At 40.7% G+C, this 27687-nt stretch overlaps 1 protein-coding gene across 4 annotated transcripts in view; it reads right to left on the reverse strand.

Annotated features, from left to right (window-relative positions):
• The window catches only part of Flnb (filamin B), a 151842-nt gene that overhangs the window by 64435 nt on the left and 59720 nt on the right, over positions 1-27687 (reverse strand). For all 4 annotated transcript variants that reach the window (XM_059274276.1, XM_059274275.1, XM_059274274.1 and 1 more), the window contains exons 5-9: positions 7596-7714; positions 6894-6971; positions 5238-5400; positions 4471-4668; positions 813-950 (exon numbers count right to left, since the gene is read on the reverse strand). In XM_059274276.1, coding sequence (XP_059130259.1) covers positions 813-950; positions 4471-4668; positions 5238-5400; positions 6894-6971; positions 7596-7714 — 696 coding nt within the window. The remainder of the gene's footprint in view (positions 1-812; positions 951-4470; positions 4669-5237; positions 5401-6893; positions 6972-7595; positions 7715-27687) is intronic.

Below are 27687 nucleotides of genomic sequence, written 5' to 3' on the forward strand. Positions count from 1 at the left end.
CTACAACCCTTAGAACTAAAACCACGAAGTGCTGCAACTATGCACCATAGTTGCTTCACCTGCAACTATGACTTCTAAGAAGATGTGAGACAGAGGAGTGCTGACCCCATGCCTGCTCTCTCTGTCACTAAAGGAGAAAGAAAGAACAGGGTACTGGGGAAACACACCCTCTGCCAATGGCTTTTACCTACAAAGAAAATCATCCTGGGGCATTTTATTCTCCTATAAGCACTGATCATACTAATATAGTAACTGACATAATTTCATAGTCTATAAAAATGTAACCTGGACTGGAGAAATCAAAAGCTTTGAACACTGTGCCTGGATTCCAGAACATCACAGGCCATGTGACTCTGTGCAAGAACCTTCCACTTTACACCTAGGTCTCTTCAATTAGAAAGAAAGAGAGAGAAGGGAGGGAGGGAGAGAGAGAGAGAAAGGGGAGGAGGGGGAGGGAGAGAGAGAGAGAGAGAGAGAGAGAGAGAGAGAGAGAGAGAGAGAGAGAGAGAGGAGAGAGCTGTTGTCCCCAAAACAAATATTTCTTCAATTCCCTTACAGCATTGCTTTCTACCCCAGAGGTCTTAAAATGTAAAGCTATCAAACCACCCACTGGTTGCATCTGCCCATATCCAGGGCAGATGTTACTAATCAATCACTGCTCTCTTCTCCAAAGAGTACAGATAGGACTCAAATCTTTGTTATAGCTCTCTGGAAGATATCAATCAGGACTGGCCACAGATGTAATCAATACATCATGGGCTAAAAATTAGCTAAGATTTTTATCTGAGATGGGGAAAGAAAAGAGTACTTACTAGGGCCCTTCACAGTTACACCAAGCTCCCCGCTTCCAGCAGCTTTGGTGTCCACCTTAAAGTCTGCAGTCTCCCGGATCCGGACACCTTTGGGCTGCAGGCCTCGGCCACTGGCCCGGCAAGCATTTGGATTGCAGGCTGCAAGCATAGTTTAAACATCAGTTCAACCTTTTAATATTTGTTAAAAGACAAGAAAGTTAAGGTTACTTGGGACCACCTGCCAAGAAAATGTTTCCTTTGCACAAAGAGCATCAGGCAGTTGCCCAAAACCAGGGGTCCCACTCAGGAAGCATACCAGCTAGCAAAGAAGGACACAGCATGACTTTGTCCAGCCTCACCACACAGGGCTGGCAAAAGTTATTTTGGCAACATCAACAGGAGAGCAGGGCGAACCCACACTGTGCTCCTGGTACTGGCTTTTAGCCTTTTATGACCAGAGAGGCATTAAGACTGAGTGTTGAATGTTATCCAGACCTCACTGCCATACTCAAGGGCCCAGTAACAGGGAAGACTAAACTTTTTAAATTCTACTTGGAAAATGCAGTGCTTGAAATATGTCCGGGTTCCAAAGCCTGGGTCAGCTATCTCTGAAGATCTGGATATGGCTGTTGTCTTGCATGTGAACAGTCAGGCAAAAAAGCTGAAACTGTGCTCTCAGTCAAAGATGGCTGTGACAAAACTGGGCATCTGTAAGGCAAGCCTCAGCAGAAATGCCATTCCTGACTTGATTTCTGGTCTCCTTTAAAAACCACACCTTTTAGGACTAAACTTGAGGACTATGGTGATGGTTACCATTCTTCACTTGAGAGAGCCATGAAACTACTCTTCATGTGGAGTCAGGGAGGAGGTTTATAAAGACATATATACTTCCTAGAAATCCTTTGCCCAGCATAGGCAATTTCCTCCTTAAGTGGAAATGGGAAGTTGATGGGCACAATATCCTACTGTCCATGAATTGGCTTTTCTTCTCCAAATCTCACACTGCACATTTGACAGCCCTTTATACACACTCCTAAAGTGGAAAGAAGGTACTTTCCACTAGATAGATCCTTCCTCTTGGTTATATGGCAAACCATTGCTTGCCAGAGAGGCACACAGACATCCTTGTAGTTAGAGATCATGTAAACAATGAAGGAAAACAAAAACAAAAATAAAAAACTTACTGTGCCAGAAATGAATGAGGCAGTCCATGAATGATAGATTAGGAAACATTATAATGAGGAAAGCTGTCTCAAATCATCTCTTTCCTGATGTCAAAGGAATTTTGATTATAAATATCCAGGGAGAGGGTTGATTTTTCTTTGTCAAAGGGTGAAAAGTTGGTTACATGAGGAATAAGTCACAAGATGACAGGAATTTTTTTCTGGGGGGGGGGTTTAAATGTGTTTTCATTCTCTCTCTCTCTCTCTCTCTCTCTCTCTCTCTCTCTCTCTCTCTCTCTCTCTCTCTCTCTCGGAAATATTGAACATGTACAACAGGGTCAACATCAAAATGCTAACAGCTCAGTTCCTATAAACTCAGCGGACTCAATTGAAGAGTTTGAGGGACATACTAGATCTACTGTCACCCTCAGCACCTTGTTCAGGCTGGGATCTGGCTATACAAGCTGTAATCACTAACACCTGCACAGGAACTTCCTGAAGCTACACACAATACAGACTCCCCTGAGATGTGCAAGCAGCATGAAGAACTGGTAAAAAATACCCCATTCAACCAGCCCTTACCAAAGCAAGAACCTCTGGCCCAGAGCTTGCAAATAGGAAGCCAGCAGCTTCAGGGTCCAGGCTGGCCCAGAGGCAGGATTCAGAAGAAGCAGCCAGGTCTGCAGGTGCAGAGGTGGAGGACAGAATAGGGAGAGGCAAGTACTGGTTAGAAAAGGTAGCACAGTTGGAAAACAATAGTAACAACAAAAAGAGCAACCAAGTCAAAGAAACAGAGGGAGAGAGAGACTCTAATATTAGGAGGCAACATACGTTGCTGGTTGTAGAGGAACTAAGCAGAGTGGTTATAGGCCTGGTCAATGGATACTATGGTTCTACTGATGCTTTATAGTACTAAGATCTATACTGTCAAAGCCTCAGTCACTCCACTTACAAACTGGAGGTGGGAATCACACCTGAAATACACAGATGTGTGGGTTAACGCAGTTGAGCTGAGTGCCCAACAGCCAGCAAAGTGCCTGGACTATAGGGGACCTGCTGTTGTCGAGCTTGATCCTGGATATAGGATCTCTGCACACAGATTCCATATCCCTTATCCAAAATGATTGGGACAAAAAGATTTTGCTATAAGGTTTTAAAGGTGTGTGTGTGTGTGTGTGTGTGTGTGTGTGTGTGTTGATGTTTTTATGTGAGTGTCTGCCATATATGTTCAGGTGCCCATGGAGGCCAGAAGAATGCATCAGAACCCCTAGAGCTGGAGTTATAGATGGTTAAGAGTTGACTGGTGTGGGTGCTGGGAATTGAATGCAAATCCTCTGGAAGAACAGGAAGAGCTCTTCACCACTGAGCCTTATCTCCAGCACCTGTTTCAGATATACTTTTAAAAAATATATGCGCCGGGCGGTGGTGGCGCACGCCTTTAATCCCAGCACTCGGGAGGCAGAGGCAGGCGGATCTCTGTGAGTTCGAGGCCAGCCTGGGCTACCAAGTGAGTTCCAGGACAGGCGCAAAGCTACACAGAGAAACCCTGTCTCGAAAAACCAAAAAAAAAAAAAAAAAAAAAAAAAAAAAAAAATATATGCATGGGCCAGGTGGTGGTGGCACATGCCTTTAATCCCTGTACTTGGGAGGCAGAGGTAGCTGAGGGAGGCCAGCCTAGTCTACAGAGTGAGTTCCAGGACAGCCAGGGCTACACAGAGAAACCCCATTTTGAAAAAACAAACAAACAAAAAATTACACAGACTTTGTTAATTGAGCTTTCCTTATCTGAAAACCTAGAATCTTAAATGTTCTAGCTAAAATCTAAAAGTATTTGAAAATCATGTCAGTGCACAAAAAAACAAAATGGATCTTGAAGCAATCCAGTTTTCAGATTAGGGATACTCAATCTGTGGTACAGACTAGATTTAAAATACTCCCTAATGGCACAAGTGTTGAAAAGGTGAGACCTAGTGGAAGGAAGTTCGATCATTGGAAACTTACTCTATAAAGCAGTGGTTCTCAACCTGTAGGTTGAGACCCCTTGGGGGTTTGCATATCAGATATTTACATTATGATTTATTAACAGTAGTAAAATTACAGTTTTAAAGTACCAATCAAATAATTTTATGGTTGAGGGTCACAACATGAGGAAGGGTTGTAGTATTAGGAAGTTTGAGAACCACTGCTGTATGAGATTGGTGAGGTTCTAGTCCCTTCCTATTTCTTTCTTGTCTTCCTGGCTACCATGCGGTAAGCAGCTCCTTTGCCACATGTGTCCATCACCATAGAAGAGAAACTGGGCCAAGTGATCATGGCCATAAACCAAATAATTTTATCATCTATTAACGTGATCATTTTAGATGTTTTGACACAGTGAGGAAAGCTGAGGAGCACAACTTGTATTAGCACTAATATCTTTAAGTACCACTTCCTGTTGAAGGGATTCTGGCAGGAAGAGGATGGAATGAGCCCAGGTTTATCAGTCTCTATGCCAGGTATAGTTGGCCAGTACTTACCTTCCCCAACCTGCACACCAAAGGGACTCTTGGGAATGGCATCTCCAGCAAAGGAGACCTTGACCACATGGGAGCCAGGTTGTATTGGCTTGTAAACACATCTATACACCTGATTTCCTCGGTCTTCCACCAGCAGTTCCACAGTGTTCTTGCCCTGAGGATCCTCCACCTCAACACCAATGTCACCTACACCAGCTCCTGTGAAAGAACCACGATTCCATTAGCACATCTTCCCCTTTCAAAAGCTTGCTGCCAACCAGTGCAAAGTGCAAGGCTGTACCAACTATCTCTTTTTCACATTTTCTATTTCCTTTTTTTAACTGAAAGAAAGCTTCCAAGTGATGGTGGCATATACCTTTAATTCCAGTACTCAGGAGGCAGAGGCAGGTGGATCTTTTTGAGTTCAATGCCAGCCTGGTCTACAGAGTGAGTTCTGGGACAGACAGAGCTACACAGAGAAATTCTGTCTAGAAAAACTAAAAGAAAAGAAAGCTAACAAATTAATAACCACTTTACTCATTTGTGCTGCCTACTTCCCTTAGTCTTTTACAAAACTTGGTCTAGTGCACGAATGGTAAAATTTAGTGCAGACTAAAATTTGTACAGAAATTGAGAAGTAATTAATCAGGGTCAAGAGTGAAGATATGTAAAAATATAACTAACTCATGAGAAAAAGTTGTTCAATTTGAAAGATCAAAGTCTGGGTGCCCTAAACTCTCCTGAGAATTCTGTTAGATCAAGAAGATGCAAAGGTCAAAGCACATTACCAGCTGTGTAGATGTCAAAATAGGTGGGTTTATTAGCAATGTTCCCTGTGGCTTCCAGCCCTGGGCCTTTTGCAGTGACCTTGCTGGCGTCTCCTTGGGCTTTGTCAATGTTCACTTCAAATGGGCTCTTAGAGATGTGCTGTCCTGCAAAGAGGACTATGACCTACAAGTAACAAGAGAGATATAACAGCTTCTTCCAGTCTAGCAAGAGCACCATCCAACCTCGTGCTTCCATCCAATTTTCTTTCACCTTTCTCAGGATTGTATACCCAAAGATGGCTGGAAGCAAGAGCCCTAAAATCAGGGATTTTACCTCCTGGACCTATCAGGCAAATGGTTATGCCCATGATATCAGATACACTTGGTCTTTTATTTTATTTTTTTCTGGTTGTGTTTGGTTCTATCCTGAGTCTCTGGACTGTCAAGCCTCTGGTTCCTGGCCATCCAGGCAGTGTCAGGCATGGATTCCCTCTCGTGGTGTGGGCCTCAAGTTAGATCAGTCATTGGTTGGCTATTCCCACAAGTTCTGTACTACCGCTACCTCAGCACATCTCACAGGGCACTCAGCCTTTCTAACAGGAAATGAACAACCACTTATACTTAGATATCTAGGCATGAGGTTCCTTTATCAGTACAGACAGAGGTACTGCACTCTCAGAATAAAGTGCATCATCCCAAGATTTCAAATACAGTCAGGTTTTTCATGGGCTAAGATCATTCTCAGATAAATGTGTTTGAGGCAAAATATAATGACTTCTGTCTAAAATCTTAGCAAAAATGTCTCATCCGGAATATTTCAAGGGAATTGGACTGGGTTTCCTATAAACCTATACTTGGCTGGAATGAATTAGATCATAAATGTCCCCTCTTGAGATTTAGTTTTCCTAGATTCATGCTGTTCTGAAGTAAGAAGAGTCCTGGTGAATTCACAAAAGCTCAAGGCAGAAAGTAGAGCCCGTTTTAAAGTCTGAGCATGATATAGGACCTGGCTTTGTGTGCCAAGGGCTTTCTTCCAATAAAAACACATTCCTAGGCTACCCACTTGCTGTAGCCCAGGCTCTTTTAGCTCTTGCTCTATGGAACTATCCCAGAGCTGGTCTCAAACATAGCTTGATATGATGCTGAGGTGAAAGGTCTGAGAGCTGGATCCCTGGCATTCCTCAGATGCTGAGTGTATTCTTTGCTGCTGCTGCTGAGCTGAGCTTGTGTGTCCTCAGGGCTTAAGACCAGTATACTCTCTAGCCAATCTCAAAGGGGGATGAGTAAGGAAGCATTCAGTTTAGTCACTAAGGTATCTATATTCCAGACAGGCAGCTTCAATTTTTAGATACCCACATTGGAACTAGGAAGGAAAAATCAGGATATTACAAATAACTTGACTGGGGAATTTAAAAAGAGATATACTAGCTAATACCAAGTGTCTGATTCATAGGGATTCTACCTTTGTTCCCAAATGAGCATGAATAATCTAATAACTAGAAGCTAATCTAAGTTATTCTTACAGCTTTTGCCGAGCATGTGAGAGATCCTGCATTCTGTACCCAGTGTTGTAAAAATAGCTGCCAATAAGACCATTCCACTTCCTAAGATCTCTTTCTTTAACATATAACAATACAAGCCTAAAGACCATACTATGGCCATGATGCCTTATCTTACTTTGTGCAGCCCAGTGACCTTGGGCAGATACTCCACAGAATATGTCTTGTTCTTGTCACTGTCGGGGGTCACATGTGCCTAGAAAAGAAGATGATTATCAGTTAGAGAAGGTTCAAGGTATGAGTAAGTTATGTGTTGTGGGGCCAGTTCTGTCCCACAAGAGGTATCAGCAATGAGGCAGCAACAGAAGCTAGGACTCTCTCTAGGGACTGTCGAGAAAACACAAAGCAGATTCCCTTGATCACTTATTAGTTCGGTGATTATTACAAGAGTAGGAGATGCCAGACCCAGTCTTATGAACCAAAAGTAAAACAGTGAGTAAGTTGGGCAGAGACCCTGCCCCGGAGGGGAAGCCCGACAATATATTGGTGTATTTAGAAGTTCAGATTGTGCTGTGATAGGAGTGAGATCTAGACCTAAGAAAATAATACGCTCGGGCCCTGGGCGAAGACTCAAAGATGGTTAGTAGAGGAAAATCAGGACACCTCAATTAACAAGCCCTGTGTCTCATCCAAAGTATCATTTACTTTATTAAACACTGTATTCTTGTGATTCAATGTATATTGCACTCAAGGCACAGCTCTCGGGCAAGCCTCAGGATCTTTTTGGTAACATTTTGGTTGATAGCTATGAGGACATGAAGATGCAGTCTCTGGTCCTGATATGGTCCAATAGGGAGGGAGGTAGTATCCTCCAGCATACCTCTTCTTTGTTTCCTTCTGGGTCCTCAACAAACACCATCACATCTCCTTGCCCAGCACTGATGGTATCTACAGTGAACTTGGCTGGCTGCTTCACCATGTTTCCCGTGGGTTCGATTCCTGCCATGAGTTTAGACAGTAAACATTGAGTTGGGCCATGCCCTCACACAAACTATCGCCCACTATGTCTTTTTTTTTTCTTTCTCTTTTTTCTTTTCAGTGAGTTGAGAGATGGGACCCAACCCTATAGATCTTTGCGGGAGATAGGGACAAATATGGCAGGAATAATCAAATAGGTTCAAACTCTTAATTTTCTTACCAATATCCAATTCTAAAATACTTAGGAGTTTCAAATAGTGGCACATGCAACAGTGAAAACATACATAGGTGGTAGCTAGCAGCAGGGCCTGCCTCTGAAAGGCCATGCAGGAGAAGAAAGGTGTATATTTCTTTGAACAGCACAGTATATACTTGTAAAAAATTGTATTCAGCTATTATTTGTAATTAGACTTTCAATTTTAAGATAGTTAAGCAAAACTAGATAGACTCAAAGACAAATATCCCATATTTTCTCTCATATGTGGAATCCAGGCTTAGATATAGATGATATGAAAGTAGAAATAAGTCCTTGTGGGAAAAGGAGTTTTCAGAAAGAAACAAAAGGGTAACGGAGGTAAAGAAAGACAGATATTGCATGTTTTCTTTAATATGCAGAATCTAGTAGTTAAAAAGTTACTTGAGGGGCTGGGGAGACGGCTCAGCTGTTAAGAGTACTTGTGACTGTTGTGACTGTTCCATTCCCAGCACCCACAAGGTGGTTAACAACCACTTATAACTCCAGTTCTAAGGGATCTGAAAACCTCTTCTGACTTTCTCAGGCACCAAGATTTTGGGGAAGAGGATCAGTGAGGAGAGGGGAGAAAGGGAAGTGCAATGCAGGGGAGAATATGAGCAAAGAGCCGCGATTTACATGTATGAAAACAACACAATAAGAGGCTAAAGCTGACATTTGGTTGGTAGACTGCTTGTACAAAGCCCTGGGCTCGATCCCCAGTACCACCAGGCTACAAAGCAAGTCAAATACCAACCTGGGCTACAAAAGACCCTCTCTGAAAGAAAGAATGAATGAAGGAATGAAGGAAGCTATTACTCTGTATACTTGCTGAAGAAAATAATTATTAAAATAGATAATTGAGCAAATTAGAGATAGGCTCCCATATAAGTATAAGAAATGATACTTGGCCACCTAATCCTGGCACACACCTCTTGAGGAAGCCTCCCACTCCCAGAGGCCAGGCCAGAATTCTGAACCCCAGGGAATACTGTCCCCAACCCTGCACATGTTCGCCCAGCACAACTCCAACTGCCCCTCTTCTCCTCCAGCCCACATCTCTGATGGAAGCCTTCCACTCCATCTGAGGCCAGGCCAATTTCCTGAAAACCAGGTAAGCCATCCTCCTCATCCCCCCACCCATTGTCCCACCCATGCCTGCCCAACATAACCCCAACTGCCTCTCCTCTCATTGTCACCACATCCTGGCCCACACCTCTGACAGGAGCCTTTTCTTCCACCAGAGGCCAGGCCAGCATCCTGAACCCCAGGTAATACTACTCCCCAACCTCACCTGTACTAGCTCAGCATTAACTCCATCTGCCCCTCCTCTTCTTATCACCATTCTCTAGCCCACACCTCTGGGGGAAGCTTTCAACCCCATCAGGGGCCAGGCCAGAGTCCTGATCCTCTGAAGCCAGACCAGCATCCTGAACCCCAGAGACCAGGCTAACTCCCTGAAAACCAGGCAGAAGCCTCCTACCCTACTAGAAGCCAGGCCAATATCTAAACCCCAGAGGACCCCCAGCCAGATCAGAGGCCATGCAAATACATAGCCAGAACTTCAGCCCAAAACTTGGGCAGCAACCCCCTGCTGGACCAGGGGGCATCCAGGCCATCAGAAGTCCAGCCCCCAACTCAGGCAGAGACCTTTTACTCAGACACAGGCCATGGGATTCAAAAGACCGGAGAGGAAACAGAAACTAAGGAAGAAAACACCCATCCAACAAAGACAAATCCAGAATTGGCACCTATACCTGTAATCAATCCAAATCCAGATGCCTAAACATCAGTGTAAGAACACAAACAACAATACCCAGGGCATTATGTCACCATCAGAGCCCAGCCATCTCTCTATAGCAAGCCCTGAATATTCCAACATAGTAGAAGCACAAGGAAACGATATTAAAACCAACTTTATGATGATGATAGAGGTCCTTAAAGAGGAGATGAAGAACTCCCTTAAAGAAACAGAGGAAAAGATAACCAAAAAATTGGAGGAAATCAACAAATCCTTTAAAGAATATCAAGAAAGCCAAGACAAAACAAAGAAGCAGGTGAAGGAAACTATTCAAGACATGAAAATGAAAGCACAAATTGAAGGAATTCAGGAAATGGAAAATCTGGGTAAGTGAACAGGAGCTACGGATGTAAACATCACCAACAGACTTCCAGAGATGGAAGAGAGAATCTTAGTTGCTGAAGACACAATAGAAGAAAGTCAAAGAAAATATCAGAGCAAAAAATCTCCTACCACAAAACATCCAGAAAATCTGGGATACCATGAAAAGACCACACTTAAGAATAATAGGAAGGAGAAGAATCTAAGCTCAAAATCCAGAAAATACATTTAACAAAATTCTAGAAGAAAATTTCCCTAAACTAAAGAAGGACATTTCTAAAAAGGTACAAGAAGCTTACAGAACACTAAACAGATAGGATCAGAAAACAAAGTCCTCATGTCATATAAGAATCAAAACACTAAATACACAAAACAAAGATTATTAAAAGCTGCAAAGGAAAAAGGCCAAGTAACATATAAAGGCAGACCTATCAGAATTACATTTGACTTCTCAATGGAGACTCTTAAATCCAGAAGAGCCTGGATAGATGTCTTGCAGACTCTAAGAGACCACAGATGCCAGCCCAGACAAATATACCCAGCAAAACTTTCAGTCACCATAGATGGAGAAAACAAAATAATTCATGACAAAGTCAAATTTAAACAATATCTATCCACAAATTCAGCCCTACAGAAGGTACTAGAAGGAAAATTCCAACCCAAAGAAGATAACTATACCCATGTAGGGGCTGGAGAGATGGCTCAGCAGTTAAGAGCACTGGCTGCTTTTCTAGAGGACCTGGGTTCAATTCCCGACACCCACATGACAGCTCACAACTGTGTGTAACTCAAGTTCCAGGGGATCCAACACCCTCACATAGACATATATATAGGTAAAACATCAATCAATGTACACCAAATAAACATAATAAACTATTAAAAAAAACTATATCCATGTAAACACAGGCAATAGATCTCATGCCAGCAAAATCCAAAGGGAAACACACACACACACACACACACACACACACACACACACACACATAAAAAAAACCCAAAAAACAAACAAACAAAGCCCCCAAAAACAAAAAACAAAAACGCAACATAATAACCAGAACAAAACAATCAGTGGTCATTAATATCTCTCAATATCAATGGGCTCAATTTGCCAATAAAAAGGCACAGGCTAACAGAATGGATACAAAATAGGATCCATCCTGCTGCTGCATTCAAGAAACACACCTCAGAGTAAAAGATTGGAAAAAGATTTTCCAATCAAATGGACCTAACAAGCAAATAAGTATAGCTATCCTAATATCTATCAAAATAGACTTCAAACCAAAATTAACCAAAATAGACTTCAAACCAAAATTAACCAAAACAGATAAAGAAGGACATTTCATACTCAGTAAAGGAAAAATCAACCACAATGATGTCTCAATTCTGTACATCTATGCCCCAAATGCAAGGGCACCCACATTTGTAAAAGAAACATTACTGAAGCTTAAATCACACATTGAACTCCACATAGTACTAGTGGGAAACTTCAACACCCCACCTTCACCAATGAACAGGTGGTCAGACAGAAATTAAATACAGAAATAATGGAACTAACTAACAGACGTTATGACTCAAATGGACCTACCAGATATCTACAGAACATTTCACCCAAACACAAAAGAATATACCTTCTTTTCAGTACCTCATGGGACCTTCTCCAAAATTGACCACATACTCAGTCACAAAGCAAGTCTCAAAAGATAAAAGACAACTGAAATAACCTCCTGTATCCTATCAGACCACCATGGTATGTGATACTTTGTTTGTACTCTAACAAATAAAATTTGCCTGAAGATCAGAGGACAGAGCCAGCCACTAGATTAAACATAGAGGCCAGGCAATGGTGGCACACACCTCTAATCCTAGCACTCGGGAGGCAGAGATCCCTGTGAGTTCAAAGCCACCCTGGACTACACAAGATTAATCCAGTCTAAAAGAGAAACAGAGACAGGCAGTGGTGGCACACACCTTTAATCTCAGTACTTAGGAGTCACACACCTTTAATCCCAGCATCAGGAAGGTTGAGACAGGAAGTGAAAGGCTGGGCAGAGAAAGGAATCTAAGGCAGGAGGAGACAGGAGTTTGGTGCCCTTTCAGCTGAGGACTCAGGAACATTCAGTCTGAGGATTTGTGGAGACAGGATCTTCCCCTTTCAGCTGAGGAGTTAGTGATGTTCCTCTGTTCTTTCAGCATTTACCCCAATATCTGGCTCTGGGTTTTTATTATAAGACCAATTAGGATTTGTGCTACAACCATGGATTAAAGTTGTATTTCAACAACAGAAACAACAGAAAACCTACAAACTTATGAAAACTGAACAACTCTCTACTGAATTACCACAGGGTCAAAGAAGAAATAAATTAAAGACTTCCTAGAATTCAACAAAAATGAATGCGTAACATATCCAAACTTATGGGACACAATAAAAGGTTCATAGCACTCAGCGCCTGCATAAAGAAATTAGAGAATTTTCATACCAGAGCAACCCTGAAAAGATCTAGAAAAAAAATGAAGCAGACACACACCCATGAGGAATAGTCAGCAGGAAATAATGATACTGAAGACTGAAATCAGTGAAACAGAAACAACGAGAACAATACAAAGAATCAATGAAACAGAGTTGGTTCTTTGAGAAAACCAATAACATAGACAAACCCTTCTCCAAACTAAAAGGCAGAGAGAGAATATATGAATTAACAAAATCAGAAATGCAAAGGGGGACTAACAACAGACACCAAGGAAATCCAGAGAATCATCAGGTCATACTTAAAAAACTGTATTCCACAAAAATTGGAAAATCTGAAAGAAATGGACAAATTTTCTCAATAGTTATCACTTACTGAAGTTAAATCAAGACCAGATAAACAATTTAAATAGATCTATATCCTCCAAGGAAATAGAAGCAGTCATTAAAAGTTTCCCAACCAAAAAAAGTCCAGGGCCAGGAGGTTTTAAGTGTAGAATTCTACCAGACCTTCAAAGAAGAGCTAATAGCAATACTCCTCAAAATATTCTACAAAATAGAAACAGAATAAACACTGTCAAATTCATTTTATGAGGCTACAGTCACCCTGATACCAAAACCACACTAAGACTCAACAAAAAAAAAAAGAATTACAGACCAATCTCCCTCATGAACATAGATGCAAAAATACTCAATAAAACACTCACAAACCAAATCTAAGAACACATAAAAAAGATCATCCACTATGATCAAGACCCTTTCATCCCAGAGACGGAGGGATGGTTCAACAAATGAAAATGAAACTGAAAGGAAAAAAAAAACCACATGATCATCTCATTAGATCCTGAAAAAAATCTTTGAGAAAATTCAACACCCCTTCATTATAAAAGTCTTGGAGAGATCATGAATACAAGGGATATACCTAAACAAAAGCAATATACAGCAAGCCTATAGCCAACATCAAATTAAATGGAGAGAAATTCAAAGCAATTCTACTAAAATCAGCAACAAAACAAGGCTGTCCGTTCTTTCAACATCTATTCACTACAATACTTGAAGACCTGGCTAGAGCAATAAGACAACTAAAGGAGATAAAGGGGATATAAATTGGAAAAGAAAAAAGGTACAGTGCCCCTTTCTTCAAAGGCAATTGAACAGGCAATGGACCAATGGCTTCTGGTGTATAGCTGAAACAGTTATTCTTGAAAGAGTAGGCTGACAGAGTCTAACTTCTCAATGGTAGACTGGCATTTAATAAAAGAGATGAAGCCATCCACAAACCAAGAAGAATGGACAGCCGGATTCCAAAAACATCAGCAATTTCTAGAATTTAAAATCATGAATCCTGACAGGACACTGGTGGAATTCAGGTTTATCTGGTATCACCGAATGTGAGGTCAAACTGTAGGCCTTGTGTACATCCTACTTCACAAATGAGTCTGTCAGATACACTAAGCCTATAGGCTGAAGATGATGCCCCAACATTGCGGAGAAACCTCGGGTGACTGTCCAGGCAGCTGGCTGTTTCTGTCAACTCACATTTTTTTTTTTTTTTTGGAAGTCACTTATTTGCACTTTCTGTTTTACTAGTAATATTATTTCCTTCTTGGGTCTCTGAGGGAGTTGAAGATTAGATAGTTGTAGTTAGTTGAAGTTGATAGTTATAGTTATAGTTATAGTTAGTTGAAGATTAGATAGTTATAGTTTTCCTTGTTAAGAATTTCAGAAAAGAAACTCACTAAAGAGGTGTAAAGTGTGTAAATTTGAAAGACATTATAAGATAGTTTTCTGTTGGTTATATAAGTTAGGATAAAAAGTGAATCAGGTACATTTTGGACTTACCAAAATAGGATAGATAATGGAATATTTTCTCTGAGTTTGTCAAATGCAAATGGACTAGACATTGTTGAGGTATTTATTGCTTGTACATATTATATACAATTATTGTACTTATTGTATACAGTTTTTCTTATATTAGCTTTAATTTTTTATTCTTTTTTATTTTTATTAGAATAAAAAGGGGAAATGTGCTGAAATGTAATATTTTATTTGTATGTTAATAAATAAAGTTTGCCTAGAGATCAGAGGTCATAGCCATAAACAGAAGTCAGGCAGTGGTAGCCTGACTATCTGATCACATGGCAGGCAGAGTCTCTGGGTGGTCAAGGACACAGCCAAGCATGGTGACACACACCTTTAACTCCAGTACCAACTATAGACACCTGGAGGTGTGTACAGACAGGCAGTGATGAAGAAGTGATGTGGCTGGGCTTAGTCAATGAGAAGGCAGAACAGGAAGGCAATAAAAACGCAGGTTAGACAGAAAGAAGCTCTCTCTTGGGAAGCTACAGCGTTAGTGGTAAGCTAAGGTTAGTCAGTGGCTCTTCGCTATTTCTCTGATCTCTTTGGCTATTACCCTTGTATTTGGCTCTGTGATTCTTATTTAATAAGACTGTTTAGAAATTTGTCTACAGAAGAAGTCAAAGGATCGTTATTTACATATGATATGACAGTATATATATAATCAATCCCCAAAATTCTACCAAGGAACTCCTACAGCTGATAAGTAACTTTAGTGAAGTGGTTGGATACAAGATTAACTAAAAAAAAAAAAAAAAAATTCAGTAGCCCTCCTATACACAAACAATAAACAGGCTGAGAAAGAAGTCAGGGAAACAACACCCTTCACAATAGTCATAATCATATAAAATATCTTGGTGTAACTCTAACCAAGCAAGTGAAAGACCTATTTGACAAGAACTTCAAATCTTTGAAGGAGAAATTAGAGAAGATAACAGAAGATGGAAAGATCTCCCCATGCTCATGGATCAGTAGGATTAACATAGTAATAACATCCATCCTACCAAAAGCAATCTACAGATTCACTGCAATCCCCAGCAAATTTCCAACACAATTCTTTACTGATCTTGAAAGAACAATACTCAACTTCATATGGACAAACAAACAAACAAAAAACCCAAGATAGCTAAAACAATCCCGTACAATAAAAGAACTTCTGGATGTATTACCATCCCAGACTTTAAGCTCTATTACAGAGCTATAGTAATAAAAACCTCATGGTATTGGCATAAAAACAGACAGGTGACTCAAAGGAATCAAATTGAAGTCCCAGATGTAAATCCACATACCTATGGATACTAGATTTTTGACAAAGAAGCCAAAATTTTACTATGGAAAAAAGAAAGCATCTTCAACAAATGGTGTTGGCATAACTGGATGTAGGCACGTAGAAGAAAGCAAATAGATCCTATCACTTATCACCCTGCACAAAACTGAAGTCTAAGTGGATCAAAGACCTCAACATAAATCCAGATATACTGAACCTGATATAAGAGAAAGTGGGGAATAGCCTTGAATTCATTGGCACAGGAAGACAACTTCCTAAACAGAACACCAATGGCACAGACAAGATTGACAATTAATAAATATAGTTTCATAAAATTGAAAAGCTTCTGTAAGGCAAAGGACACATCAATAGGACAAAACGGCAGCCTATAGAATGGGAAAAGATTTTCACCATCCCCACATCTGATAGAGGGCTGATTTCCAAAATATATAAAGAACTCAAGAAACTAGACATAAAAAAACAAAAACAAATAATCCAGTTAAAAAATGGGGTACAGATCTAAACAGAAAATTCTCAACAAAAGAATCTCAAATGTCTTCAAAACACTTAAAGAAATGTTCAACATCCTTAGCCATCAGGGAAATGCAAATCAAAATGACTCAGATTCCCATCTTACACTTATTAGAATGGCTAAGATCAAAAACACAAGTGACAGCTCATGATGGAGAGGATGCAAAGCAAAGGGAATACTCCTCTACTGCTGGTGGGAATGCAAACTTGTACAGCCACTTTGGAAATCAATATGGCTGCTTCTCAGAAAAGTGGGAATCTATCTACCTCAAGACCCAGCTATACCACTCTTGGACATATACCCAAAGGATGCTCAATCATGCCACAAGGACACTTGCTCAACTATGTTCATAGCAGCTTTATTAATAATAGTGAGAACGTGTAAATGACCTCTACTGAAGAATAAAGAAAATGTAGTAGATTTACATAATAGAGTATTACTCAGCTGTTAAAAACAACAATATTACGAAATTCAAAGGCAAATAGAATGAACTAGAAAAAAAATCATCCTGAGTGAGGTAACCCTGATCTAGAAAGACAAACATGGTATGTCACTTATAAATGGATATTAGCTGTCAAGTAAAGGATAATCATGCTACTAAGCCACAGACCCAGAGAGGCTAGATAATCAGGAGGGCTCAAAGGGGACACTCAGATCTCCTTGGGAAGGAGGAATAGAAGAGATTTTATAGGTGGACTGGGGGTGGGTGGGGATGGGAACATGAGGGATCAGGTGTGTGTGTGTGGAGGGGAGTACTGAAAGAGCCCACTGGAAAGAAACCTGGTGCAAGAGAAACTACAGGAATCTACAAGGATGACCTCAGCTAAGATTCCTAGCAAAAGGTGTCATGTAGCTTGAATTGGCCACCTTCTGTGACCAGGAATGACTACCAGTAGAGGGATTGGGACACCAACCTAGCCACATAACCTTTGATCTACAGTCTGTTGGGTCCACGGGATGTGCTGGGGTAAGTGTGATGCACGAATTGTGGGAGTGGCCAACCCATGTCTGGTCTGGCCTGAGATGTATGCCATGAGAGTGAGCTCTCCCATCCCTACCCTGACACTGCCTGGGGCACCAGGATCCAGAGGCTGGATGGTCCAGAGACCAAAAATAGAACCAAACACAACTGGAGGAAAAAAAATGCCAATGTAATGATGGGAATGTCATTCTATATGCTGTGAATGTGTGTTGCTCTGATTTGTTTGATAAATAAAATGCTGATTGGCCAGTAGCCAGACAGAAAGTATAGTATAGGTGGGATGAACAGAGAGGAAAATTCTGTGCAGAGGAAGGCTGAATCAAGAGTCACCAGCCAGACACACACAAAAAAACCAAAGTGTAAAAACAAAACTAAAAAAAGGTACCAAGCCACATGGCTAAACATAAATAAGAATTATGGGTTAATTTAAATGTAAGAGCTAGTCAATAGTTAGCCTGAGCTAATGGCCAAACAGTTTTAATTAATATAAGCCTCTGTGTTTTTACTTGGGTCTAAGTGGCTGCAGGGCCATGGGAGCCAGACAGGACCAAAAAAACTTCAACTACAATGTAATGATGCCTAATGATATTCTGCTACATGCATAGATTGGTGCCTAGTCCAACAGTCATCAGAGAGACTTCATCCATCAACTGGTGAAAACAGATGTAGAGACCCACAGTCAAACCACAGTCTGCAGGCCCATCTCGGGGAATCCTGCAGAAAAGAAGGAGGAAGGAGCCAGAGGAGGTTAAGAACATCAGAAACAAAACAAAACAAAACAAAAAAAAACCACACACACACACTGAGTCAACTAACCTGGGCTCATAGGAGATCACAGAGACTAAACAGACAACCAGGGAGCCTACATGGAACTGACTCTCTGTATATACATTACAGTTGTGTAGCTTGGTCTTCTTGTGGGACTCTTAACAGTGGGAGCAAGAGCTGTCTCTGACTCTTTTGTTAACTTTTGGGTCCCTCATCCTCATACTGGGTTGCCCTGTCAAGCCGTAATACAAGGCAAGGTGCTTAGTCTTAATACAACTTGATATGCTATGTTTTGTTGATATCCATGAGGTTGCCTCTTTTCTGAATAGAAATGGAGGAGTGGATGAAGGCGAGGGAGTCAGAGGGCAGGTGGGGGAGGAGTGGCTAGGATTGAGGGGAAGGAGGGGAAACTGGCTGGGAAACAAATGAGTAAATAAATAAATAAATAATAAAAATAAACAAGTCTTTCATCAGTATGCCTTAGAAACAGCTGCTTTCCCATGTTAATTCTGACACTATTCATAATAGATAAGATATGTGGCTTTTTCCTAGGTGCCCATCTGTGACAGAAACATAAAATGTGGTGTATAGATACAATAGAGTAATGTTCAGTTATAAAATGAACCCCCCACCATTTGGGGTAAGAAGAATATATGTGGAGAACATTATTTAAAGCAAAATAAAAATATAAGCACTATATGTTCTTTTTCAAATGTAGAAGTTAGAAAGTACTTATTGGGATTAGGAAGGAGCAGTTGGCTGGATAGAAAGAGCTGGGTTGGGTTTGATCAATGCACAATACATACACATATGAACCTACTAATACATATAATCAATGTTAATAAAAATGAAACAATGTGCTGGAGAGATGGCTCCGTGGTTAAGAGAACTTTCTGCTCTTCTAGAGGATCTGATTTCAGTTTCCCCATCACCCATATCAGATGGTTCACAACCACTTGTAGCTCCAGAGGATCCAATGTCCTCTTCTGGTTTCTACAGGCACCTGAACTCATGTGCACACACCCACAGAAGCCCATGATAAAATAAATAAAAGAAATCAACAATTACACTTACAAAGCATACAAACTTTTACCCAGTTCCCTCAGTGGTAACAGTGGTGCAAAGTGATGATATGATGATTTCACAACCAGAGTACTGAAAATGATAAGGTCAAGACACAGGGCATGCCATAACCACAAGGATCCTTCATGTTACCCTTTTAGGAGTCCCACCCAATTCCCTTTCACTCCACCCTCTTCTTATCCTCGACAACCACTAATCTGCTCTCCATCTCTGTAATTCTATCATTTCAAAAATGTTACATAAACAGAATCATATATTATGCAACCTTACAGCATTGGTCCTTCTCACTGAGAATCCTCTGTCTATTCATTCAGGCTGCTGCTGCTGCTTTTCACCGATGAGTAATGTTCTATGCTATGCAACTATTTACTCATTCTCCCACTGAGGGCTATCTGGGTTATCTCCTATTGTCTGTTATTTTCAAAGCTGTTATAAACATTCAAATATAAGTTTGGTGAGAATGTAAGTGCAAAGCAAGTATGAAGTTTTATATCTATCTGGACCTGTATCTTCCTCTAAACCTGGTTCCTCACACAGAGCCCAACAACTCCCTATAATGTCCAAGTGATCTCAGAATGGGAATAGCCACTTCTTGACACAGGGCTCCTAAGCTCTCTGGAATTTCCAGGGTTGATAGCTTTTGGTGGGAATCTCAGCTAGGATTGGTTACCAGAAGAAAGCTGGGCTTGAGAATCCAGAAGCATCTGGGTTGGAGGAAACCCATCCCAACTTTCAGGATCCTGTGAACCTCCTGATATAGACCTCTTTTCATTCTAGAATATATCAGGGCACATGGGTATTCCTTGAGCTCTGTGTGACTGGCTAGGCTAAGCAGGTCACCAGAACCTCTGATTTGGAGCCAAGTAAGACAGAAAAATTGTAAACAACTCCAGGACCCACTACATTGTAACCAGTGTCTAAAGCTGATTAGAGACTTAGGCTTCAACCTGCAGCTCCTCTGCCAATGCCAGGCAGAGTTCCAAGACAGCTGATTTGAGCGTTCAGCTGCCATTCACAGAGACCCGGAAAGCGGTCAGTAGAAAAATTCACTCAATTTGCTGGGCAGAAACTAAGTATGGGGAGCAGAGGCAGAAGATCTACTTGTGACTGAGATAGACATGTGCCAATGGGTGCAGGCTTTGTGTGTTTGTGGTAGGTTTTCTTCTTGTTGTTGTTTTAAATTGAGAACATAAGCTCCTTGCTCACTATGGCAGCACTTACTTAAAATTACATAGACTCCCTGGACCAGTTTACACTTACAACAGCAATGTGAGGGTCCAAGCAAGGATTCTTTGCATCCTTACTGGAGTGAGGAATTAGCAGTTTTTACTTTGGCCACTCTGATAGTTAATCTCCCAAATCATGCACAGACTTTGAGACATAGATTTAAGACTTGAAAGTTTTTTAATTTTGATGAAGTTATTTTTTTTCCCTTTTGTGCTTTTGGTGTCAAATCTAAGAGTTTGTTCCCTAATCCTAGATCCCAATTTCTTTGCTGTTTTTTCCCCTCAAGGGTTTTAGTTATTTGTTGTATATTTAAGTGATTCAGTTTGAGTTAATTTTTGTGTTAAGTGTGATTCTATTTCTTTAAATTATTGTTTTCTGTTTATGAGTGTTGGTCTGCATGTATTTCTGTGTACCACATGTATGTCTCGTACCCATAGAGACCAGAAGAGGGCATTGGATCCTCTGGTACACTACAGACTGTGTGAGCCACCACGTGGGCACTGGGAGTTGAACCCTGATCCTCTGGGAGAGCAACCAATGTCTTAACCACGAGTCATCTCTAGCCCCTTAGTTGTGATGTTTTCTTTCTTTCTTTCTTTCTTTCTTTCTTCCCCCCCCCCCCCCCCCCCCCCGGAGACAGGGTCTAGTTAGCCCTGGCTGTCCTGCAATTCACTTATATGTAAACAAGGCTGGACTTAAACTCAAAAGATCTGCCTGCCTCTGTCTCCAGTGCTAGGATCTTTCCACCAGTCACTGTGCATTTGAGACTGTACTTCAAAAATAGTGGATGGATTCCTTTTCTTCCAAAACTGTACTAACTACCACAGTTCCTTTGCCTCTCTTTTTATATACACTTAGAAGAATCTTGTTGACTTTGCGTGTGTGTGTGTGTGTGTGTGTGTGTGTGTGTGTGTGTGTGTGTTTTGTTTTATGATGCCAAGAATCGACCTCGCATATGCTAGGCAAGTCTCTACTGCTGCTGAATTCATTGCTGAAATCTCAATAGAAATTGTGTCTCGTGTCAATATCACAATTTAGGAAGAACCAATGTTTCGGTCTCTCCACTTACTCAGATCTTTTCATTATGATTTCTAGATAATAAATCCTATGTGCTTTATTATACTCACACCTATTTTCTTTTCTTTCTATGTGACTGTTAATGGTGTGCCATTTTAAATTCCAGGACCGACATGTGTATTCTACCATGTGACAACAGAACAAATTGTGGCATGTAACTTTGTGCTTTGTCATCTTGCTGAATTTAACTTAGTTAAGGAAAGTTTAATTCAAATTTAATTCTGCTTTGCCCCCCCCCCCCCTTTTTGATAAGGTCTGGTCTAGAAACCTCAGAAAACTGCATACCTTTGCCTAGGAATAAAAGTGTATGTCACCACACTTGGTTTTTCTCTTTAATTTTTTGAGATGCTCGGTATAGACAGCACATTGTCTAAAACCGGGCATTTTGTTTCTGACTTGGCTGTTGTCCATCTTTAACATCCAGTTCCTACCTAACATTACCATTCAAACCTCCCTCCCCCTCCCCATATTTCGTTGCAAAGAAATGGTAAGAGCAGCCACTCTCTCTGGTGTTCCAGATCTTAAAACACCCAGCCTTTCACCACTAAATAGATATCAGCCAAGAGTTTCTGTGGCAGTTGCTGTACATCAAATTTGAGGAAGTTTGTCTGTCCTTCCCCTTTGCTGAGTCTTATCATGGATGACGGTTGAATTTTGTCAGCTGCTTTTTTTTATGAGTATGATCATGCATTTTTTTAAATTCACAAACCTGTTATTATAATATGGTTGGTTGTGTTGACAAGTTTTCTAATAGTAGACCAGCTTTATATTGCTAAAAGAAACTCCACATAGTCACAATGTGTGATTCATTTTATATTATTACCCAAATTTATATGGTACTATTTTGTGATGGGTTTTCACATCTATATTCCATTGGTCTCTGTGTTTTTGTTTAGTTTTGGTATTGGCTTTGGTTTTATTATTAGTTTCATAAAGTGGGTCAACTCTGCTCGTTAGTTTTTGTGAATTTGACACAAGCTAGAGTCACTTGGGAAGAGAGAGCCTCAACTAAAGAATTGCTTCCTTCGGACTGGCCTCTTTCTGGGCACGTCTGTGGGATATGTTGATTAATGATTGATGTGGGATGACCCAACCCACTGTGGGTGGTGTCAACCCTGGGCAGGTGACCCTGGGTTCAATACGAAAGCAGGTTGAACAAGCTATGGAGAGCAAGCCAGTAAGCAGCACCCCTCCATGGTCTGCTTCAGCTCCTGCCTCTGCCTCCAAGTTCCAGTTTGATTTTCAGGCTTCCCTCAAAACAGACTGTAAAGTATAAGCTGAAATAAATTCTTTCTTCCTCCAAGTTGCTTCTGGGTCAGTATTTTACCACAGCAGCAGGAAGCAAAATAGAACAGCAAGTGCTCTCATCCCTTGTTTATTTTTAAGACCATAGAATCTGTTTTAATTCTTCTCTAAATGTTTGGTAGAATTCTCTAGTGAAAATCATCCACAGCATCTGGGGGTTTGCAGGAGCCTTACAATTTTACAAATTACATTTCCTGAATATTTATTATAGACTCATCCAGGTTATTTGGTTGAATTGTGGTAGTCCACTGTAGTTAAGACAGAATTTTGCTTACATATTTCTTTTTCCTGTTATTTGAAGATTTCTCTTTTTGCATGTTTCCTTTAAAAGGCCATTCTTTCAAGATAGAATTCTGGTGACAAATTCTTTTACTTTTCCTTTGTCTGAAAGTATAGGGATTTCCCCTGGATAAAAAGGATTCTAGTTGACAACTTTTTTTTTTTTTTTTTTAACATTTCCTTCTGACCTCCATGGTTTTGATGAAAAACCTGACATTCTGGTATTTCCTTTGAGCAAGCTTTCAATGTCTCACACCATGCATAAACTTCCATGGTCTTAGCAGGTGCAGTGGCAGAAAAGGAATCGCAGAGTTGGAGATGTGGCAAAAGGAAGTCCTGGACTTACACAAGTCCCTGTCACAAAACAAAACACCTTTCATGGTCTTTACTTTTCTGAAGTGTATCCTGATTGCCTTTTTCGCCAAGAGTGCTTCTATTGTATACTCCTCTGGTGGGTGTTTTCATCCTATTCATTTATAGTCTTTATAGCTAAATATTTCTTTAAGTAGTTTTCAGTCCTGCCTTCTTTTCAGCCTTCTCATGTCTCCTTTCACGTGATCATTCTCACTTTTGTTTTAGTTCCCACTGGTCCCAGGGGCTCTGTTCATTTTTTCCTTTTCCTGTCTTTCATTTAGACTACTGGATCACTTCTCCTGTTCCATTTTCAGTTCACTGGTTCTTCTGTCTTTCTACTCTGCTACTGAGTACATCCAAAAACTCATTTCAGTTATTATTCTTTGTTTCTTTGTGTGTCCCGTTCCCCACCCCAGTTCTAAGATCTTCAATTGGCTCTATGTCTTCTGGGTATTTTGGCTTCTGTCTGGGCATTCTATTTCTTTGCTGAGACTGCTGGGTTTGTTTTTTTTTTTCCATTTATTTCAAGAGTATTTGTAACTGTTGTTGAAGCCTTTTTAAAAATGGCCACTGTATTAGTTATTTTTCTTATTACTCTTACCAAACACCTGACAACAAGAAAGCATTAATTTGCTTACAGTTCAAGACTTCATCATGGAAGGAAATGAATGTATGGCGGGAGCAGCTGGAGCTGCCTGGTCAGTGGGTCATATTATATCGACAACAGAGTGGATACAGATGTTCATCTCACTTTCTTGTTATTCAGTCCACCAGCAATCTGAGACCATGGAATAGTTTAGAATAGGTTTTCACACCTCAATTAACCTAATCTAGAAAATCCTACACAGACTTGCTCAAAAGCTGATCTGCTAGGTGATTCCAGATCTCGTCCAGTGGAAAGTATTAACCATCATGAACACTTCAAAGTTGCTGGCAGATAATTCTTACATCTCTATCATCCCACTACTGGTATGAACTATCATTTTCATTTGATTTGAGATTTTGGCTCATGGTGTGACAAGTGATTTTTAATGGTGAAACGTGGACAGTTGGGTTTAATAGGACTCTGGGTCTTACTTAGGTCAACTTTCTTTTGGCTTTTTTTTTTTTTTTTTTAATGATACCACTCCAGCTGGGGAGGAAGTCCAGGATCTGCATTCAACTTCACTGTATTTGAGGTATTAATTGAGAGGAATCCTCATTTCTTTTTTTTTTTTTTTGTTTGTTTTTGTTTTTCAAGACAGGGTTTCTCTGTGTAGTTTTGGTGCCTGTCCTGGATCTTGCTCTATAGGATAGGCTGGCCTTGAACTCACAGAGATCTGTCTGGCTCTGCCTCATGAATGCTGGGAGTAAAGGCGTGCGCCACAGCCGCCCGGGGTGGGGGATCCCCATTTCTAATGGGTTAGGATGTGAGTTTTAGCTCCCCCTCAAGCAGCAGAAGAGGAACAGCTTACAACACAGCTGTTGACATCATCACTACCTTAAAACTAGACTATAGTCAAAATTCTGGCTCCATGTTTACTTTTGCTGATCAATGAAGAGGGCAAAGTTTTTTCCTATGGTTTTGGCTGAACACAGAGCACATACTGTGTTGAGGGAGTGTTCTGCCTTGGAGTGGCAAGGATATGGCTCAGTGAAAGAATATTATCTTAGCTTTCATTAAAGATACCTCAGTTGCGGCACCCCCCCCCCCCCCATTTAAAATAAATGCCTCTGACTTGGAAGGAAACAAAGGGATTAGAAATTAGAAAATGGACTTCCAGATTTTATTTTGTTTTTCCTTTGCTTATATAATGATCAGATCACTAACAACAAGATTTAAACACACACACCTACAACATATAAGCACTTACTCCATCTGACTCTGGCAGTCTGAGAAATAACTTATTCTGCATCTTGTCAATGACTCAGTTAAGTTAGTGTAATGTTCCCTAGCTAACCAGGGCTGGTTGGGAAGTTGAACCACATCCCACACTTCATAAAATTCCAGTAGAGCCATGCTCACCATGTGGAATCAGTCCCTCTAATTATTCAGACAGAGGGTTATACAAGTGCTTCATACGGAATAGGGGTTGGAAAAGGGCACTGCTCAGCTAATAGACAGATGTGTTCATAACACTAACCTTGCAAGGGAGCCTTACACAAAGATCCCAAGTCTTCTCTCGCCACTCATACTAGGCAACCCAGAGCTCAACAGAGAAATCTGCAATTGCTAACTGGCCTCAAAGCGAATCTATTCAACATCCACAAAGCAAAAACAAACCTCTGAACCCTCTTAGTACATGGAGTCTTCTCTATTCCTAGTCTGAGTAGCAGAAACACAGTAATGCAGTATAATTGGCGTGACTTCCATCTCACCAAGGAAGAAAGATGTGTCTTACAGCCCCCTTGTGCTTTGACCCCATCACCCAAAGTGACCATGTTGCCTTCTTATTCTAAAAAAAGAAAAATTAAGCATTGAATCACAATATGGCCCAGCCATTTAATGCCTAGGTATCTCCTTGTTCTCAGCAGCATTGTTCACAATGGCTAAAAGAACAACACAAATGCCTACAAGTAAATGAGTAAATAAGCCAAATACAGCACACACAATGGAATATCACCACCCATAAAAATGAAGGAAATTGTGATATATGCTATAAGTAAAAACAATCCTGAAAATATGTTAAATGAGGCAAGCTGGACATAAAAAGTCACATACTGCATCATTCCATTTCTATGAGATACCTACACAAATTCAAAAACAGAAAAAAAAAATGGAGGGTGCCAGGAGGAAGGGGAAGAAGAGAATGGAGAGCTTGTTTAATGAGCATGGTGTTTTACTTTGGAAAGTTGAAAATGCTTTGCAGATGAACAGTGATGGTGATAGTCCTATGACTTGTGGGTGTGCTTAATGTCCCAGGACATTATATTTCGAAATAATGAATTTATCATGATGAAAAGAAAATGTAAAAATAAACCTACACAAAAACAAACGAGATGAAAACAGGTTGTTTCTTCCCAGCATTCACAACACTTATAGAGGAGGAAACGGGCAATGACCAGCCACATTCCTGAAATAGTGAGCAGTCATTTTCTGGAAAGGAAACAATCTCACACTAACAATGAGGAAACTAGACAGCTAGTGATAAGGTTATTACAAACAAGCATTTTATGCCTTGATTAAAGTTAACGCCCTTGTGGGCAGTATGTTGACATGAGAGTCACCTGTAGTTTTTTTGCATTAAGGAAACATTATCTTTTATCTATAAGATTCTTCATAGCACCTATCACCTTGGGTTATGGCTCAGAGAAAACAATTTGGAGCTGCTGATGGGCAATGGGAATAGGGTCTCCAAAGTTGTCCAGCCCTTATTAATCCACAAGTGGGTATGCACCAAAATGTGCATATAAGCCTAAGTGTCACTTAACTTTAGTTACAAAAATTAACAAAATGCACTTCTTGTCTTCTTTATTAAAAAGGGAGACTACTACACTAATCTTACCAGAAATCAAACTAATAGCCATGTAGTTGTTGTTTTATTATTTGTTTGTTTTTATGGTTTTTCAAGACCATTTCTCTGTATGTAGCCCTGGCTATCCTGGAACTCACTTTGTAGACCAGGCTGGCCTCCAACTCAAGAGATCATCCTGCCTCTGCCTCCTGAGTGCTTGAATTAAAGGCGCTCATCACTACACCTGGCTTGTTTGTCATGCTATTATTCTGGTTAGCCTTAAATTCAAGATTCCCTAGCTTCAGCCTTCCAAAGCACTGAGATTTATAAGGCAATACATACCACCACATCCAGCTATTAATTACCCTCCTTTAAAAACTAATATGCTTCAAATCAGCTGCTGACCACAATTGACCAGACGCCTGAAATAGCTCTGACCAGCCACAAGGTGCTGGGCATCTTACAGTGAAAGTCACAAACAGGATGTCTCAGCAAGGAAGTGTCCACCAGAGATTAACAATAGCTCCCATCCCATCTGGAAACCTCAAGCAGATTCTGCCTGACAGGAGAAATGAATCAGCATCCAGAAGGCAGAGGCTCTTGCCCCACCCCCATCCATAACCTGGGCAAGACCCATCCCAGCCACTGTGGACCAGGCTCTGGTTCTTAAATGAGAGCATCAGCCTTCCCTAGGCTACTGCACAAAACACACAAAGCAGCAAATTCAGTATACTCTACTACAGGAAAGATTTAAATTCTCAAAACAGAGTAAGGTGATCAGAAATAAACAGAACTTTAGGTCTAAACTCTCTCTGTCTCTGTCTCTGTCTCTCTCTCTCAACAAAGGTCCAGGGTATCTTTACAGTTAAGCCTTACATCCTTTTATCTTCAGACAGTCTTTCACAGAAACTGGAGCTCCATGTTTGGCTAGATTGGAAGGCCAGAATGGCCCAGGAATCTCTCTGCCTACCTAGCCTTGGAAATACTGGAGTGTGCCACTATACCTGG

This window comes from Peromyscus eremicus, chromosome 9, assembly GCF_949786415.1.
Source record: "Peromyscus eremicus chromosome 9, PerEre_H2_v1, whole genome shotgun sequence".
NCBI classification, from domain to species: domain Eukaryota; kingdom Metazoa; phylum Chordata; class Mammalia; order Rodentia; family Cricetidae; genus Peromyscus; species Peromyscus eremicus.